Here is a 19,519-nt window from a genome sequence, read left to right on the forward strand (position 1 = left end):
GTTTTTGACAAAAACAATGATGAAATTCCAAATCTACATTTAGTGGTTTTACAGACAGCGACGATCAGCAGTCTTACCACAGAGCTTGTCCTGGAACTGGAGTCCAAACTGGTGAATGAGGTCAAAGGACTCAACGAGGAAAACGTGGTCTTCGAAGGGCGGGGAAGCCATGGCCCTCAGTGATGTCATGTCAGCTCTGGCCACTCCCACGGCGTAGATCTCGATGCCTTTCTCTCTGGCCTCGGCTGCCACCTCCGCCACACGGTCCTGAGGACGTCCATCTGTCACGATCACAGCCACGTTGGGGACCTGGACAGACAGAAAAACTCACAATCAGAGCCAAGATGAGGCAGGAAGACTGCTGGTAATGTCTGGGTGGTATTATATTCACAGTTGGAAAGTCATAGGCTCAATTAGAAAGCTTCAATCATGTACACATACAACTTTTTACAAGAAGAAAACACAAAGCTTTTATTAAATGATATGAACTTGAGACATTTAGCTTAAGTCTTAAGGTATGATTTTTCAATCCATCTCTTAAAACAAGCGACAAACCTAAAGAAACTACCCTGTCAACTCGCACAGTGAAACTGTCATTTTTTTGTCTTCAGAATGGGTTTAAATGAACACAGACATAGTTTCTAAGGGTAGAATCAAAGAGTGGAGAGAGACTTTAAGATGTTTAGGTCATAAAACTTGACCTGACTGAAGTGAAGCAATGGTGGTCTGGTAACCTCCCATCTATGAGTGAAGTCACAGAGATGTGGCTCAACTCTGGTGTTACAGACTGTCAAGCAGCTCCTCTTTGTTTGAAGGTGTTTTATAAATGTGTTACGTTGTTGTGCACATTAATTGCGAAGGAAAGTGCCTGGACTACAAATGATGTGTTTGAGGCAGGTAGAGGGCAGCGTTTTCTGTGGGAGAGCTGGAACTGTGCAGACCTTTACCATGCACAGCAGAGCAGCTATGAAGCACACTGAAAGAAAGGGGAAAGGTCTAAAAGCATGATATCAGATCTTAGAATATGTATCAAAAATCTGTTGTTACAGAGGCAGTGGGATGTGCTGTTAGTCTGACAGTACCTTTGGCCTGTCTCCTGCCTCGGCAGTAAAAGCTTCGTTCATCACATATTTGATGGCGAGCCCAGTCATGGTTCCCTGAGCGAGGGGGATGATCTGGTTGATGCCCCTCACCATGTTCTCCAGCTTAGCATGTGCCTTCAGGGTGAACTCACTGCGCACCTGAAGTGAAAGGAGGATAAAAATGTATTTAATACACACCAGCTGGATTTGGATAAAAACTTAATTTATACATAAACTCTGAACAAGATAAGTAAAAAACACTGGAAAACAAAAGCACAATGAATGAGGAGAAGGGAGGATTAGAAGATGACAGGAGGTACCTGGCTGGAGTACTGAACAACTCCCACTCTGGTGGCGTTGAGTCCGATGTCCAGAGTGTTCAGGATGTCGATCATGAACTTCCTCATGGTCTCAAACTCATGTGGCCTCACACTGCGAGAGCTGTCGATGAGGAACACCAGATCCACCGGGCCGGACTTACATTTCTGTTCAGGACCTGGAACACAGGAAAAAAGTTTTTGACACTGGATATGTAAATGATGACAAACGTTAAGCTACACTGCATTAGATGTCATTATTGTACTTTTTACTCTGCTACTAAATTTGACAACATTAGTTATTTAACCAAGAAAAGCACTCAGAGAGCAGTACTCCACCAAGGCTGCTCAGTCGTGTGATTTCCAACAGATGAAATCTTTGAACTATCTGTGGTCCTCAGTGGAGGATTTGTAATTGGATCGCAATCATGTGATCATCATGTTCACTTGTTGTCATGGTTACAGTGACGCCGTGCCACTATCTCGCAATGATACAGAAATCTTTAACAAATCTGTGGATCCAGACTTTAAACCGCATCACTGCCAAAATCTGATCACTTGGTCCTTGTGTCATTTCTGACCTTCCCTGAAAATTTCATCCAATTCCATCAGTCCATTTTTTTAAAATGTTGCTAACAGACAGACAGACAGACAGACAAATCAACAGCAATCGTCACATACACACGTGGACAAAATTGTTGGTACCCCTCAGTTAAAGAAGGAAAAACCCACAATTCTCACTGAAATCACTTGAAACTCACAAAAGTAACAATAAATAAAAATTTATTGAAAATGAAATAATCAAAAACAGCCATTACTTTTGAATTGTTGATTAACATAATTATTTAAAAAAACAAACTAATGAAATAGGGCTGGACAAAAATGATGGTACCCATAACTTAATATTTTGTTGCACAACCTTTTGAGGCAATCACTGCAATTAAACGATTTCTGTATTTGTCAATGAGCGTTCTGCAGCTGTCAACAGGTATTTTGGCCCACTCCTCATGAGCAAACAGCTCCAGTTGTCTCAGGTTTGATGGGTGTCTTCTCCAAATGGCATGTTTCAGCTCCTTCCACATATGTTCAATGGGATTCAGATCTGGGCTCATAGAAGGCCACTTTAGAATAGTCCAACGCTTTTCTCTCAGCCATTCTTGGGTGTTTTTGGCTGTGTGTTTTGGATGGTTGTCCTGTTGGAAGACCCATGACCTGCGACTGAGACCAAGCTTTCTGACACTAGGCAGCACATTTCTCTCCAGAATGCCTTGATAGTCTTCAGATTTCATCGTACCTTGCACACTTTCAAGACACCCTGTGCCAGATGCAGCAAAGCAGCCCCAAAACATTACTGAGCCTCCTCCATGTTTCACCGTAGGGACAGTGTTCTTTTCTTCGTATGCTTGGTTTTTGAGTCTATGAACATAGAGTTGATGTGCCTTACCAAAAAGCTCCAGTTTGGTCTCATCTGTCCAAAGGACATTCTCCCAGAAGCTTTGTGGCTTGTCAACATGCATTTTTGCAAATTCCAGTCTGGCTTTTTTATGAGTTTTTTTCAGCAGTGGTGTCCTCCTTGGTCGTCTCCCATGAAGTCCACTTTGGCTCAAACAACGACGAATGGTGCGATCTGACACTGATGTACCTTGGCCTTGGAGTTCACCTTTAATTTCTTTGGAGGTTGCTCTGGGCTCTTTGGATACAATTCCAACGATCCGTCTCTTCAATTTGTCATCAATTTTCCTCTTGCGGCCACGTCCAGGGAGGTTGGCTACTGTCCCGTGGGTCTTGAACTTCTGAATAATATGAGCCACTGTTGTCACAGGAACTTCAAGCTGTTTAGAGATGGTCTTATAGCCTTTACCTTTAAGATGTTTGTCTATCATTTTTTTTCGGATGTCCTGGGACAATTCTCTCCTTCGCTTTCTGTTGTCCATGTTCAGTGTGGTACACACCTTTTCACCAAACAGCAGGGTGACTACTTGTCTCCCTTTAAATAGGCAGACTGACTGATTATGAGTTTGGAAACACCTGTGATGTCAATTAAATGACACACCTGAGTTAATCATGTCACTCTGGTCAAATAGTTTTCAATCTTTTATAGAGGTACCATCATTTTTGTCCAGGCCTGTTTCATTAGTTTGTGTTTTAAAATAATTATGTTAATCAACAATTCAAAAGTAATGGCTGTTTTTGATTATTTAATTTTCAATAAATTTTTATTTATTGTTACTTTTGTGAGTTTCAAGTGATTTCAGTGAGAATTGTGGGTTTTTCCTTCTTTAACTGAGGGGTACCAACAATTTTGTCCACGTGTGTAACTCCACCGCATTCCTTAGCAGAGTAATTAAGATTATTAATTCTGAACATACAGTAACTAATAAATGATGATGTGTTATAATAGATTAAGCTTCCCAGCAGTATATAAAGTAAATAAAATCAGCTGTACTTTAGGAAATACTCCTTATTTTCTTGAAAACTAGATGTCAAGACTGACTGAGCTGTGACCAACCGTCAGGTGACAAAAATTCAAAGAAATAACAACAAAGATTGAGGGCAAAATAAAACATACTTTATCCTTAAAATAACTGCAGTATAGTTCTAAAACAATATAAGAGACGCAAGTTGTTGGGAAAAACATGCAGTATGGTGAAATATATTTCTAGAGATGGTGTGCAGAGTGATGTAAAAAACAAATTGGTACAGGTCGCACAAATATAAGTAGTAAAACATCTTCCAGTGCTGGTCACATCTGTAGGCAGCTGGAAAAGCTTTTATGTATCAATACCAAAATAGTCGTGAAAATGAAGCCACAGTGAGTAAAAAATGGAGCAGAAATAAACTGCTTGGAATTCAGACTTCAGAGTGCTAATTATCATGGTGATCTGTAAACGATACGACAGCCTTACCTGTGAACAGAGTGTTCCTGCTGGACAGATAATAATATACATGAAAACATCAGTTGCTTCTGTGTTACCATGGTGTTTAGTTGAACAATCCTCGGCAGCAGCAGAGGCCTTCCTGGCACACCAGTATAACTTTCACATTATTTACCACCTGAACTCGCTGCTCTGTGGCTGCAGCTGCCACAGGCCTGCTTTTGTCTTTAAATTTGTCAGACACACTCCTATGCTGTAACATCATCTCAGTTCAAAAACCCTGAGGTATGAGATGAGCCTGTGCTTGTGGTGCAGCTTTATGAGTTTCAGAGGAACTGTTTGATTCATGCACATCCAGAGTTTCTTCACAAAGGCAGAATTTCAAGCGGCCACCAGAACAGCAGACTCAGAGTCAGTAAGAGCGAGAGCTGCTGTGGAATCCATCTCATGAGCGATGACCAGTTTCTAACATCTCATAATCATGTCCGTGTCATTGTCTGACCATGTAAATGAGGTCATCTACAGATACAATGGAACCACCTCCAAACGTATCAGTCTTACAAGGATTAAGCGGTGTATAGATGATGGATGGATATATCTCCAGAGGGAGTTTCCGTTTGCATTTTTTGTCTTGCTCTTAATTATGATGCCATTTAGGAGCACAAATATAAATATGTGCACAGTTTTCACATTTAAAAAAAGGAAATCACTTCTGTGGACAGTCTGTGAGCAAAGCTGTGTTCTCACAACTTAAGTCGCTTCAATGTCAGCCTCGATTTCATGAATCCCCTTTATAGAAAACATACATCGCTTCTTTGGAACTTTTGGGAGGAAACCAATAAAAAAAGCCACTCAGTCTTTCTTTTTTTTCAGTTGTGTTCTTACAGTATCTGCAGACTGACCTGCTTTTGGCCTGGCTTTGGCGAGAACAGCCAGGGTGAGCAGAATGAAACCGCACAGAGCTCTGAGCTGTCTCATCTTCATCCTGATGATACCGATCTAGCAGACGGCTCGTTGTTCAGCTGGAACTGGATCAAACTGCAAAGAAAAGAAGCAGTGGGTGAGTCAGAGGAAAATCAGACAGAAAGAAACAGATTTCTAATCACTTTATGGCATATTTGCTCTTCTTCTTTTTTTTTACTGATGTGTCAAAAGAATTCCTGAAATCCAGGTGAAAAGAAGGAGCAAGCTGGGAGGAAAGGTGGCATTTTATTAGTAGTTCTGCCCCCGTCACATTTCTACACACCGTGGGCTCATTTTTCCCTTAAATGTAAAGTCCTGCACCTCTATGGAAACAGAACAACCACTGAAGTAGAGACAACTCAAAAATCTCTTGTTTGTGTAACAAACGTCCGTTAGAATGCCATAAATCATAAACTGATTTTTTTTAGAGAACAGAAAACTCTTTTGTTTATAAATATTTGAATGAGACATATAGAAGAGAGTGATTTTGATGAAATGTCACAACTTTAAGCTTAGATTTGGTTGTTTTTCCTGATAGAACCATGATAAACAGTGTAATTTTGACATTACTGTACTGAACAGCCACTTTAATCGTTTCACCCGCAAAAACCCTCCAAGCCCTCTGGAGTTTTGAGTCTGGAGATACAGAGGAAGCGATACCATGTTGATATGAAGCTACAAAGCCTGCAGATGGAGGAGGCTGGGCTGGATGGACACAACAGACAATCAGCAAACAAGCACACCAACAGGGGACGACTTCGTTAGTCATCAAAAAGAAGTGTGACTGCATAGAAGTTGGTGAGAAAATGCTCCCGGTTCTCACTTGATTTGGTACCTCAGTAAACATGATTCTTATGAGTTTATAGTCTCAGTGCTTAGTTTTCAGTCTTATATAGCATGGTGCTCATTTTGAAAATTGTTGTCCCTTTTACAGTACACTACCACTCAAATTTTGGGGTCACTTAGAAATGTCATAGTTTTTTAAATAAAAACTGTTTTTTTCAATTAAGATAACATTAAATGAATGATAAATCCAGTGTAGACATAGTTAATGTGGTAAATGACTATTGTAGCTGGAAACGGCTGATTTTTTAATGGAATATCTTCATAGGGTGAAGGGTTTAGTTCAGGCAACGGGACTTATTCTTGTGATCTTAAAGACATTTTGCCTCTCATCCGAGCGGCTTCTTCAGTTCTAAAACTAGTTTGGAGAGTCCCAGGTATTTAACCACTAGAGGTGAAGGTGGGCTAAGGCTGATGGTATCTACTAAAAGACTAAAGAAATCTTTCAACAACAGCTGTTGACTCCCAATGGGGTATTAATATGCTAATAGAGGGGGGTCTGATGAGAGTCGTTGACTTAACGGCCCACTGAGTAGCCTCCTACCTAGGACTCATCATCATGTGAGTCGTTAGGCTCACCTGGGGAAAGGTGTGAAGAGTGGTTAAATCCTCTAGGGAGAGTTCTTAAAAGTTACGTCTCTCTCTGACTGTAAGACAATCAGATCCCACATTTCAGAATCTATCATTCATTAATACAAATGCTAATGATGATGGCCTGGGCTCGGCTGTGGTCATTTCAGGTGTCTCAAAGCTGAGGTTGAAACAACTGCAGGACACATGTTGGTGTTGGAAAATATGACTAGTGTTTTTTGTTGTTCTTTAAAAAGCAGAATCTCAGGACTTGATTGAGGAAAATCTGATAATGTAAGGGAGAGTTACAAATGAAACTGTACTTCCATTGACCTGATCCATTTTTCCCATGTGGGGGGAGTTGCTGTATTTGTGCTAAAAATTCCCCACTTAAGAGAATCAGAAATCTCATTCACGTTATGATATATATATATATATATGTTTGTGTAAGGAATAAATAAACAAATATCATATATAAGTTACACAGCTTTATCATATTAGTTTTGCACTCTCTGGTTTAAAAGTAAAAGTCTCTCTCTGACTGTAAGACAATCAGACCCCACATTCCACACTCTATCATTCAGTAATGCAAATGCTAATGATGATGGCCTGGGCTCGGCTGCAGCCTTATAAAGCTGAGCCCAGCCCAGAGTCTGCCCAGAGACATCCAGAGCTTCTGCTGAGAACACTTATTCTGCTTTTTGGTCTGCTGAGATCACTTTGGGATTTTGACCATGCCTCCAAAACGGTAAGAACAAACTTCTTTCTTTTTTTTCTGGGTAAAAAGGTTACAACATGGTTGAGCCACAGTAAATGCCTAGGGTTGGGGTTATTCATTATTATTATTATTACATATTGCTCTGGATAATATGTAATGGGGTTATTAGGGCTATTACATATGTAATATGTAATAGCTTATATTGCTAACCCTAACCCTATATTAATATTGTGATTGCAGTGTTGCCAAGCCTGTTCCCAACCGCCACTACCTCCTGTGCCCGGTCTGCAACAAGAGCCAGGACTGCCTCTCTGTGCATCTGGCACGGACCTGCATGAAGCAGACCAGCAAAGACGAAAGGGCTAAAGTTGTGGATAAGGCCAAAGACGAGGCTAGTGTGCTGCTGAGGTCTGGGCGCGTTTATACCCACCAGCTCCTCCAGGACATTTTGGGCACCAAAGACCCCCTCAAGAGGTATGTGGCACAAACAATTAGTTTAATCAGTCATTTCTTCTTTCAATGAATGAACAGTGCTAACTGTTTCTTGTTTTTCATTTTAAAGGCTGATTGAGGAGCTGCAAAGGAGGAAGAACGTGGTCATCAACGTGCCATCAGTTCCATCCACCGCCGCCCAGCTCCCTGATGTACAGGCCGGGCCTTCCGCTGCCACGGGCTGGTCTGACTCCCCTGAGGAGTGGAGTGATGATACAAGCGAGAGCAGTGAGGACTCTTTTCAGTGGTAAGAGCTCATTCGCCTCAACAAACTTCTGGTGTTCACATTTCTTTGCATATGTGTGTGAGAATTGGCGTGATCTAACTGTAGTGTGAATTTTTCTAATTGCAGCAATTGCAACCCGGAGAGGAATATTAACAAGAGGGCGCGGATGGGACATCAAAGCAGGAGAGGAACTCCTTTGTAATTATGGCGTCAACAGAAAAAACTACTGCGGAGAAGGACTGGATCTTGAATGGCTTGATTAAGCTCTCTTCCCTTCCCTTCTCTTGCCCCTCTCACTTTTTTGTAAATACTTGTATTTTGTTTTTTACATTTTTCTATTTTTTTGTAAATAGTTGTATTATCATTTCTTGCATTTGTTAATTTTTTGTAAATACTTGTACTATAACTTGTTTTTTTTTTACATTTTTCTATTTTTTGTAAATAGTTGTATTATCATTTCTTGCATTTGTTAATTTTTTGTAAATACTTGTACTATAACTTGTTTTGTTTTGTTTTTTTTACATTTTTTAGAATTACTTGTACATTTTTACTGTTTAATAAACCAACTTGTGATTCTGATTGTGATTCTGGTTTTGATTACTATTTAGCATCTAGCATCACCACTGATCACTTGAGTAACAGAATGCTACATACAGTACTTCAGATTATGTTTTGATCAGCACATCAGCAGCACATATTGGTCAAAGTATCAAAACCGAATACGTTTTTCAAGGATTTTCAGGTTTAAAGTGTACTCATTCCAATTACAGGGCCTCAAAGGAGTCCTGTATACAGCACGGAAATGAACATTCTCATAATTCCCAAACACAACAGTAAAATGACACAATACAAATGTATTACAATACAGGCAGCTCTTCATGCTTGGAGTGCTTAATTTTTTTCTAGGTTAAATGCAATTAAAACACTGTCAGTTCTCACAGGGTTTGAATTCATCTTATATTTCATGGGTGGTAATTAGCACAGCCGGACTCCTTTAATCTTTTCTTAGATTTATATGAATTTTTCAGCCAGCCTTCGGACCCCGCGGGACACTCAGCTAAGAGCATCGAGGGGGCCCCGAGAGGCAGGGGCTGGGACAGACGGTAGCTCGCCTCGCGGCGGACCGTCAGCTCGATCCCGAGATCCAACTACGAGCTTTTTAACTGCAGCAACTTTAAGATACGCTATTGGGCCTCGAATTACCACAGCTGCTGGCACCAGACTTGCCCTCCAATAGAGAGAGAGAGAGAGAGAGAGACGGGCTCTCCCTTTCTTAGCCCTGCCACACTGCATGTGTGCTGAACCATCCCCGCTTCAGAAAAACAGTTATTCCATAGATTGCACTTTCTTCAAACTTTATTCTGGTGGCATGTTTATAGAAACAATATATATAACAAACTGTAACTGGGGTAGTGTTGATTCATGCCAAGGTTCATAATGCCCTTGCTCATTGTCTCTAACGTCCAGGGTGATGGATGTTGAAGTGCTCGCTTCAGAATTTGAAGTCTCCTCCACGGTTTTTGTGAAATACAACTTCACCTGTATGTGAAATAGCAGTTAAAGATTAAATCTAGACGCGTCCTTTTCAGGTGTCTCAGACCTTATATTGAAAGTTATCGCTGCTTTTCATCCAGAATGCGCCAACTTGAACGTCCAGTTGTACAATTGTTAGCTGAGTTAATGCTAGCTAACTTTGCTGCTTATTTTGGCCACTTTCTGCTTGTTTCAGTCACAATTTATCCTTTACAAGGGAGACCTGGCCAAGAGTGGTGTTGGAAAAATATGCTGCTAACTCCCTGCTAATCTTTACTTCTCTGAATTTATTTTTACATGTTTGGACTGGATATTCCATTTGCTTATATTGCTGTTTAAACCAATTCTTTACACATACTGGTATAAAATTATAAAAGCAATTTTCTTTACGTTAAACTGGTTTAAAAGTAAAAGTCTCTCTCTGACTGTAAGACAATCAGATCCCACATTTCAGAATCTAATGTGGCTGCAGGGCAGTGGCTTTGTCAAACAATAGACCACTCAAACAGACAATCAAGCAGACGACCTTTTTACACATTCAGTGGGGTCACTCCCTGGGTGTGGAACGGTGCTGTTTACAGATCAACAAGCTGCAGGTTGCATAACCCTGCTCTATAGCTCTATATCCAGGATACACTGTAACTAAATAGTCAGACAGAGAAATTGAGACAGTTGTTCTTTTGTAATGTTTTCATGTCAGACACTTCTTCTTAGCAAAAAAGAAAAAAAAAATCATGAGTTTTGATATCTACCTAACATTTTGTCAAATCGTGCAACGAGTCAGTCAAAATTGAAAACTCTACTGAGAAGTCACTCGTCATTATTCATTCAGACAGATGGTTTGAGAGGAGTAAAAGAGAATATTTCGTGAAAGCACAGACAGCATCTCTGAACTGAGGGGGAGGGTTACAACACCACCTCTCTGCCACACAATGCAGTATTGGACTTTGCCCCCAGCTACACCTGGAGGTTGTGGCTGGGGGTTGCACAACAGTTGTTTTGCAGGTCAGCACAACTCATCGGAGGGTGGGGGTTGTTGTGCTGACATGCACATGATATTTCAGTTTCTCTTTTTTAATAAATTTGCAAAAATGTCTACATTTCTGTTTTTTTCAGTCAAGATGGGGTGCTGAGTGTACATTAATGAGAAATAAAATAAACTTTTTTGATTTTGGCAAATGGCTGCAATGACACAGAGTGAAACATTTCAAGGGGTCTGAATACTTTCCGTACCCACTGTAGAGCAGGGGAAGGCAAACTGCAGCTTGTTGATGTGTGAACAGCACCGTTTCACACCCACGCAGTGACCCCACTGGAATGTGTAAAAAGGTTGTATGCTTGATTGCCTGTTTAAGGACCTCAATGCTCACAAAAGATATGCTGATTAGGGTCAAATGATCCTTCTCTGGGTTCAACAGTGATATGTATCAACTGATCCACTCTTGGATCTTTGTATGTTTCTGAGAGATGGTGTCTGAGGCCTCCCCCTCTTTTCAGAGTGGGTCGCACTAGATGAACAGAAATGGCCTCTTTCACTCCTCTCTCAAACTATCTGTCCTCTCTGTCTAGAATATGTACATCTGAGTCCTTGAAGGAGTGGCCTTTCTCCTGTAAATGTAAATGGACAGCTGAATCTTGTCCTGAGGTGCTGGCTCTTCTGTGTTGGGCCATGCGTCTGTGTAGACTCTGCTTGGTCTCACCAATGTAAAGATCTTAGTCCATGAGCCAGATAGGTTGGTCAGTACCACTCAGGGGGTAACTTGCCAGCTATATCATTTTATTGTGCTACCCATACATATATCAGTTTGGTATGATAGACCTCTCAAAGTGGCAGCTTAATGTATTTTTTGCAAGTTGCAAGTTTTCGCAGACTGTGTCCCCTTAGAACTAAAGGACTAGCCATATACCAGCCTATCCTTTGCTTTAGTTTGGGAAGAATGTCTTGAACATCTCCAGAAATGCTCCAGAGTACATTTTGGACTGGCCCTTTGTGTTTAAAGCAGAACTTGATGCTATCTAAATTTTAAAAATCTACATAGTTATAATATTTTTATTGTTTCCATACGCCTGTAATAAGCTGTTTTCCCTAACCCATGAACTGGCTGAGTATATATGGTTGCTATGACCATGAGCACGCTGTGTGCTTTCCTAGGTGTTAACATTACAAATAGACCAGACAGATATTGGTACTATCTCAGGTCAAGGTCAAGGTCAAAGGTCAAAAGGTTCTTTATTGTCATATCATTCTACATGATGGAGAAATAGCCCACATATTGTCACTACTGTTACATGTCACCAGACTCATTCTTTGATACTGTCTGCCATACCCCTCTTACCTCCTGTTATCACACCTTTCTGCCATACCCCCTGTCTTACCTCCTGTTACCCAATTGCCCTTTTGTTCTGTTGTTTTACATTTATTTACAACCCCCTCCCAACCCTTTTATCCATCCTCTGAGATGTCCCTTTTGTCTTATCCTCTGTATTTGCATACAGCCCCTCCCTACCCTTTGATCCATCTTCTGACATTCCTATAAAATGTGTGCCCTGAAAATGCTCTGGGTCGGCTTACCTTCACAGGCTCATGCTCTGTGTTGGTCAGCCCACCGTATGCCGGAATACCAATAAACACCCCACTACAGCAAACTTTGCAGGACCAAGAGTGAAATTTCCTCAACATATATTTGCACATGAAACAATACGAAATTGGACCCTGGTCCCGGTTTCAGCCATAAGACAATATAAAAACACTTTCATAAAAGACAATATAAGTATAAAGAGACACACTAATATATACAAACCTACAACATAAATATATGTGCAGTGAACCATTAGTTAGTGCAATATTTAGTAGATCAATAAATAAAGAGCCTAGTGCAGTGTGTGTATGAATGTGTGTGCCTGTTTGCGCGTGTGCATGTATGTGTGCATGTGTGTGTGCGTGTGTATGCATGTGTGTATGCTTGTGTGTGTATGTGGGGATGTGTGCATGCATGTGTATTTGCGGGGAGAGGTGGTGATGATATGAAAACAGAGTCTACAGAGGCCTGTTCAATAGCCTGACAGCTTCGGGGAAGAAGCTGTTTCTTCGTCTTGCAGTTCTAGTTCGGATGCTGCGCAACCTTCTCCCTTCAGGGAGAAGGCTGAAGTGTTTGTGTGCAGGGTGGGTGAGGTCCTTCAGGATGGAGGTGGCCCTCCTCTTGCATCTGTTGTTGTAAATGTCAGTGGTGGTGGGTAAACTGCCTCCTACAGTCCTCTGAGCCGCTTTCACCCCCCTCTGCAGAGCCTTCCTATCTGAGGCCGTGCAGCTGCCATGCCACACAGTGATGCCAGTGCCGAGGATGCTCTCCACCGCCCCTCGGTAGAAGCTCTTCAGGACTGGGCCTCCCAGACCGGCACGCCACAGCTTCCTGAGGAAGTAGAGGCGCTGGTGGGCCTTCTTAATTAGCTGGGAGGTATTGTGGCTCCAGGTGTGGTCCTCAGACAGGTGTACTCCCAGGTATCTGTAGGTGGAGACCACCTCCACGTCAGCGCTGTCGATGTGCAGGGGATGCGGAAATCCACCACCATCTCCTTGGTCTTCTTAACGGTGATGCAGAGGTTGTTGTCTCTGCACCAGCCAACCAGCAATTCTACCTCCTCTCTGTAGTGGGACTCATCATTGTTAGTGATGCATCCCACCACTGCTGTGTCATCCGCGAACTTCACTATATGGCAGCTCGGATGTTTTGCAGAGCAGTCATACGTGAGCAGGGTGAACAGGAGGGGGCTCAACACACAGCCCTGGGGCAAGCCAGTGTTGATGGTGATTGGGGAGGAGGTGGTGTTGTGAATCTGGACAGTTTGGCGCCTGCCTGTCAGAAAGTCCAGGACCCAGTTCCCCAGTGAAGGACTGAGCCCCAGGGTGGATAGCTTTCCCACCATCTGTGGAATGATGGTGCTGAAGGTGGAGGAGAAGTCTAGGAAGAGCACATGGACGCATGCGTTCCTGCTCTCCAGATGGGTGAGGGCTGTGTGCACCACTAAAGAGATGGCATCGTCAGTGGAGCGGTTTTTCTTGTAGGCGTACTGGTGGGGGTCCAAAGTGGCGTCGATGGAACTTTTGATGTGGGCCATCACTAGCCTCTCAAAGCACTTCATGACTATCGGTGTGAGGGCTACAGGTCGATAGTCATTCAGGCCCGTCACTTTGGAAGACTTGGGGACCGGTATGATAGTGGCAGCCTTCAGACAAGCAGGAATGATGCTACCTGAAGTGAGGTGTTAAAGATGTCTGTTAGTACCTCAGAGAGTTGATGTGCACAGTCCCTCAGTACTCGTCCTGAGATATTGTCAGGGCCTGCAGCTTTGTGATGATTGATCCTCTGGAGTGTCCTTGTCACATCTTGGGTCACAATAAGGGGCGTGTCATCTAGAGACGAGGTGAGTCTGGAGCAGGGGGGTGTGTTGGGATCATCAAAGCGGGCATAGAATTTATTGAGTCTGTTTGGGAGGGATGGATCCGTGGGGCATTGTGCATCTCTGACGTCGTAGTCAGTGATGCACCTTAGGTGACCAAACCTAAGTGGTACTAAAATGTACATTGGGATAATATAAGTACATTAAGATGGGACAGCTTTTCCATACTTGCAGCTTTATCACTTATTTGTGATTTTTCGCCGTAACCATGGTTTTGCACATATCCTTTAACCCTCTGAGGCCCACAGTTGGAAAACTGCAACATTTTTTAAGGCTGTCTAGCTGTACCTATTCCTTCCTGAATGTAGACAAACACTACATATCCCAGCACCCCACACTCTGAACTGCAAAACCGCAACATTTCTGGCAGGAAAATATTAATACTGTAAGATGTACCACATTCCAAGTTCAAACAACATGTCTTCCACTGACCCCCCAGCTCTGTCTTTAGGAACAATTTCAAAAATTTTCCAAGTAAGTATTTGGACTTGTGGTATCTTTTTTTTTCTTCATCCTAAAGATGTTTAGTGATAGACAACTCAAATCATTTATTTCAAAAGTATTACATGTGATTTTTAGGGATTTCTTTCAATGGTTCAAAAATGCAACACTGGGTCTTAATGGCTGCTACTTATTTACACAGAAAGCCCCATCACAGGTCATGAGTAAATTCATCAATTCATCTATACAGTGTCTATACTGTACATATGGAACAAATGATCAGACCACCCTTGATTTCTTCAATTTCTTGTTCATTTTAATGCCTGGTACCAATAAAGTTATATTACTTGAAGAATACAATGAACATGACAAAAAAAAATGCAGCTGATTCTATCAAACTTTATGTCCTGTCTGACAAGCTTCAGTTTCATTCTATTCCAGGGTATATAAGAGGACATTTCATGTCATAAGCAGCACTGCACATGTAAAGGTCTTGAATGGTTTCCTGCTGACATTCAGCACAAGTCAGACGTTGTCAGCTCTCACATAACGCCTAAAACTAAAGAATTATGTGAAGCCACAACGGCAGCCATCTTGGCACTGCTGGAAATTGGTCTGAGTGAGAGACAGGTAGCCAAAAAACTGAAGATCTCCAAGACAGCAAAACTGTACAAGACAAGAACATGTTGTATGACACACTTCATATTTTAAAACCCTGGCAGCCCCAGTTTCATATTTTACACAATTTTCATCGCATGACAGTGGAAATCTTGTGATCAGCTATGAGGCACTCAGTTTAATCACTTGAGTGATTAGAGAGTGTAGAAATACCAGGAAATTCCTCCTCTCTGTGTTTGTAAAGAGCCAGTAATGGCCGTGGCAGGCGTGTGTTGCAGTGGCACATTCCAGTCCTGCCCCATCGTAAAACACTCGACTGCAAACACCTGGATAAGGTGCATGGCAATTCCTGCTAATAGAAGGCTGTGGGTAAACACACACACACACACAGGCCCTGATCTGCCTGTGTGTCTGTCAGAATCCCTGTACGCTGTCAGTCCTACCGGCAGCACAGAGATAATGATAATGTCTGACAAGTGTTTATGTTCAGGGCACTCGGTCAATTCCAACTGGCAGCATGAAAGCCTCCTCTCTGTCTGTAGGTCCACAGAGATGGATCCTTCAGGGCTTTATCAGGGCCTGACTGGCAGCCAGAGTCTGTGGTCCTCACCGGCTCAGGTCTGAGTCATGAGTCAACAGATGTAGTGGAGCACAAAGGCTCTTTTCTCTGTTTGTGTCTCTGTTTGTCTCGTTGCCTTTCTCTGTGGCTCTCGCTCTGTCTCTCCTTGCCCACTTTCTCTCTTCTCCTGTTGTCTCATCCACATGTTTTCAGGAGCATCTCTGCAGCGACTGGAAGGTCAGCCCAACATTTGGAGCACATTATTCATGCTTTTATGCTTTCAACAGTCACCTATGTGGTTAGGACTTTACATTCTGGCAGCGATCCAGACAGAAACAAAAGGTAACTGTTCATGTTTTGGCCTGATCACTTTTGGAACGTCACACTTTTACATCCAGTGAGGCACAAACACTTAACACTTTTATCACGTGGTATTATGTAATAAGTGTTGCATTACCTCCGTTTGTTTTATTGCCATGTCTGTTTGTAAGTCAGCACGGCATCCCAAACACTACTTCACGTTACTGGAAAAAGATACTGGGTCAGAGCACTACTCACTAGATTTTTGGTAGATAAATACATATTTACAGCACTGGTCAAAACTTTAGGGCCACCCAGACAATTCCATGTTTTCTATTGAAACTCCTACTTTTATCCATGTGCTAACATAACTACACAAGGGTTTTCTAACCATCAATGAACCTTTCAACAGCGTTAGCTAACACAATGTAGCATTAGAACACAGGAGTGATGGTTGCTGGAAGTGTTCCTCTGTACCCTATGGAGATATTCCATTAACAATTAGCCATTTCCAGACTGGATTTATCATTCATTTCAGTTATCTTCATTAAAAAAATGCGTTTCTCTCAAAATAAGGACATTTCTAAGTGACCTCAAACTGTTGAACTGTAGTGTATATTTTCAGATTATTGAAGACCCTAAACTTCAGCCACATGTAGACTTTGCCCAATACAATATACCTGGAGTTCTTTTCGAAAGAGAGCAGACAAAAGGACGACAATTTGCAAAGAATTATTTTGGGACCAGCAAACATCTCCACACATTCTCACATGCAAGAAGATGCCAGTAGTGGTCGGTTTGTTGTCTAATGGTGTTTGAGGGGAACAGAAAAATAGGAAAGATTGAAGAAGCACTAAAGGGTCAGAAGATACACTTTTAGATTTTAATCTAATGAAACAGACAAGCGAAATGAAACACAGTGTATTTCTACTGTACACTCAGTGGTCTTTTCATTCAGGACATCCTTTGGGACAGTCTAAAGGCCAGGACTCCTTCTCTTGCAGATATGCATAAAGGCAGGTGTGGATGCCATGGATGTACAGTCATTCCATCCTTTCTGGTCTACTTGAGTTTGTTTGGATGAGGTGTTTCATGCATACACTGTAGACTGGCATCTACAACTTCTACACATGCACACTATGAATCAAATCAAAATGGTAAATGGTTTAAAGTCAATCTGGCATACAAGACGTAGCTAAATCCAAGGTGCTAGCTTGCTATGGCTAAAGCTACTGGGGATCTACTTTTGAAAACCCGACACTAAAAAATTAATATTTAAAAAAAAACAACTGTAATACTGGTTTTGAACTTTGGAAGTGCAACAAAAAAATCACTGAAACTGACCTTAACAGAGGAGACGTTTCAAGGTATGGACTGATTTCAGAGTTTGGTCCAATGCCAAGACGAGACCAACCTGAAACCTGAGGCTGTTTCTTCATGAAGTGTGTGTGTGTGCATGAATGTGTGCATATGTGTGTTTGTGTGTCTGTGTGTTGGACAAAGACTCCTCAGTATGACTCTCTGTACATAAATGGCAGTTACCTCCCCTTTTCCTCTCTCCCTCACCATCCGCTCACCAAACAACAATCCACTCCCATCCTGCTGCTGAGCACGTGCGCCACAGACACACAAACACACACATGACTGCTGCCCCTCAGCGTGGGTCACAGACCAACATATGTGCTATAATTATCCACAAAGAGAATCATTCAGCTGGCATATTTTCTTGTTAAACATTTCATTGATTGGATGGTGGTGAAGGCTGCTACTTGTGGTGGCTGTGAGCCGGTTAACAGTGTGTGTCTTACTGAGCTGTTAAATATAGAGATGGAGATCCCATTTCCCCCAATTAACACTTGAAACTAATTAAAAGCTCTGTCTGCTCTCTCGTCACCTTTGGGAATTAGATTTATTGACACACTAAAAACTTAACTGTGATATATTATTTAGTCACACAACTGCATATATTGTGCAACTACAGCCTGATAGAATTACCTAAATGGCCTTATTATTATTATTATTTACTGTCTAAAATTGAAAGAAAACACTCAATGCTTCTACCACATACTAGTGTTAACAAAGCGTGCAGTTTACAGACCTTCTTGCTCAGTCAAATAACAGAAGCCATTGTTGATGTTGGCTTGACCACCACAGATGAAACAGTGGCTGTTTCTTTAAAGCGCTTTTTAAGTCCAGGCAGTGAAAATAAACCTTTGGATTTCTTCCAGTCTAACTGTTGTTGTAACAGAGATTCAGGAGGGAAAAAGGTCAAACTAAAAATCGACTTTTTTAACTTCACAAATACAACTAGAAAAGCTCTCATAGAGAGCAGTCCTCCTCCAAGGCTGTTCACTCCCCCATATGCCATTGTCAGAAATGCAGCATCTTTTTAAAAAAATGCAGAATGAACACATTTAAAACTTTTTTCTCTTTTGGTAGTGCCCTGTGACAGACTGGTGACCTGTCCAGGGTGTCCCCTGCCTTCACCCAAGTCGGCTGGGATAGACTCCAGCACCCCCCACAACCCTAGTGAGGATAAAGCGGTGCATAGAGAATGGATGGATGGATGGATGGATGGATGGATGGATGGATGGATGGATAGTTTATTATTAGTTACTGATGATCAGAAATCACGACACCATAGAATGTGTCCATTTGATAGAAATGTACCCACAAACAAAATGAACTTGCGCTGAGCACAGGTGTGTGTTCTTCATGTGTATGTCATATATGAATACTGGATCATGTGACCTAAAAATGTAGCAGGTGGTGGGAGCTGATGGGACTCAGAAACACCCCCACAATTTAATCAGTTGTTACTGAATCATTTCTAAAGGATAAGTCCTGATAAGTCCTCAGTGGTGGATTTGTAGTAGGATCACAATCATGTGATCATCAGCAGACAGACGATGTAGTGTTCACTTGTTGTCATGGTTACAGTGATGTCATGCCGCTATCTCGCAATGATACAGAAATCTTTAACAAATCTGTGGATTCAGTCTATAAGCTGCATCACTGCCAAAATCAAATGAGGTGGTTCTTGTGTCATTTCTGACCTTCCCTGAAAATTTCATCAAAATTTGTTGGTCTGTTTTTGAGTAATGTTGCTGACAGACAGACAGACAGACAGACAGAGACAAATCAACACCAATCGCCATATAACTCTGTCGAGGCTCCGCCTCCTTAACAGATTAATAAAAAGCTCAGCTTTGTGAAGCAGCTTTTTATTGTTGTAGCTCAGAGATTTTTGCTTAAATTCTACTGTAACAGTGTTGATCAGTGGTGTTCTACAAGTGTCGGCGTTATTAGTTTGACTACGTTCCTCAGTTGTAATAGTGCTTTTCAGCTGCAATTTTCTGAGCATTTCTGAAGCAAGAAGCACAGCTGAGTGTCACTTAGTTGCTTACAAAACCGTTTTCCACTGCAGAAACTTAAAGGCCTCTCAGGAACAGTTTTGGGGGAGAAAGTAGGACCTTCTACAGGATACACTTCTGAGCCTCAACGATGATTTCAGAAACCTGGA

General features: G+C 41.9%; 1 protein-coding gene across 2 annotated transcripts in view; it reads right to left on the reverse strand.

The window, feature by feature from the left end:
- Positions 1 to 19,519, reverse strand: part of matn4 (matrilin 4) — a 69,372-nt gene that overhangs the window by 35,911 nt on the left and 13,942 nt on the right. For both annotated transcript variants that reach the window (XM_051948034.1, XM_051948033.1), the window contains exons 3-6: positions 5,178 to 5,313; positions 1,403 to 1,578; positions 1,083 to 1,241; positions 78 to 309 (exon numbers count right to left, since the gene is read on the reverse strand). In XM_051948034.1, the coding sequence (XP_051803994.1) occupies positions 78 to 309; positions 1,083 to 1,241; positions 1,403 to 1,578; positions 5,178 to 5,259 (649 nt within the window). In that variant the 5' untranslated portion in view covers positions 5,260 to 5,313. The remainder of the gene's footprint in view (positions 1 to 77; positions 310 to 1,082; positions 1,242 to 1,402; positions 1,579 to 5,177; positions 5,314 to 19,519) is intronic.

This window comes from Acanthochromis polyacanthus, chromosome 5 (genome assembly GCF_021347895.1).
Source record: "Acanthochromis polyacanthus isolate Apoly-LR-REF ecotype Palm Island chromosome 5, KAUST_Apoly_ChrSc, whole genome shotgun sequence".
NCBI classification, from domain to species: Eukaryota; Metazoa; Chordata; class Actinopteri; family Pomacentridae; genus Acanthochromis; species Acanthochromis polyacanthus.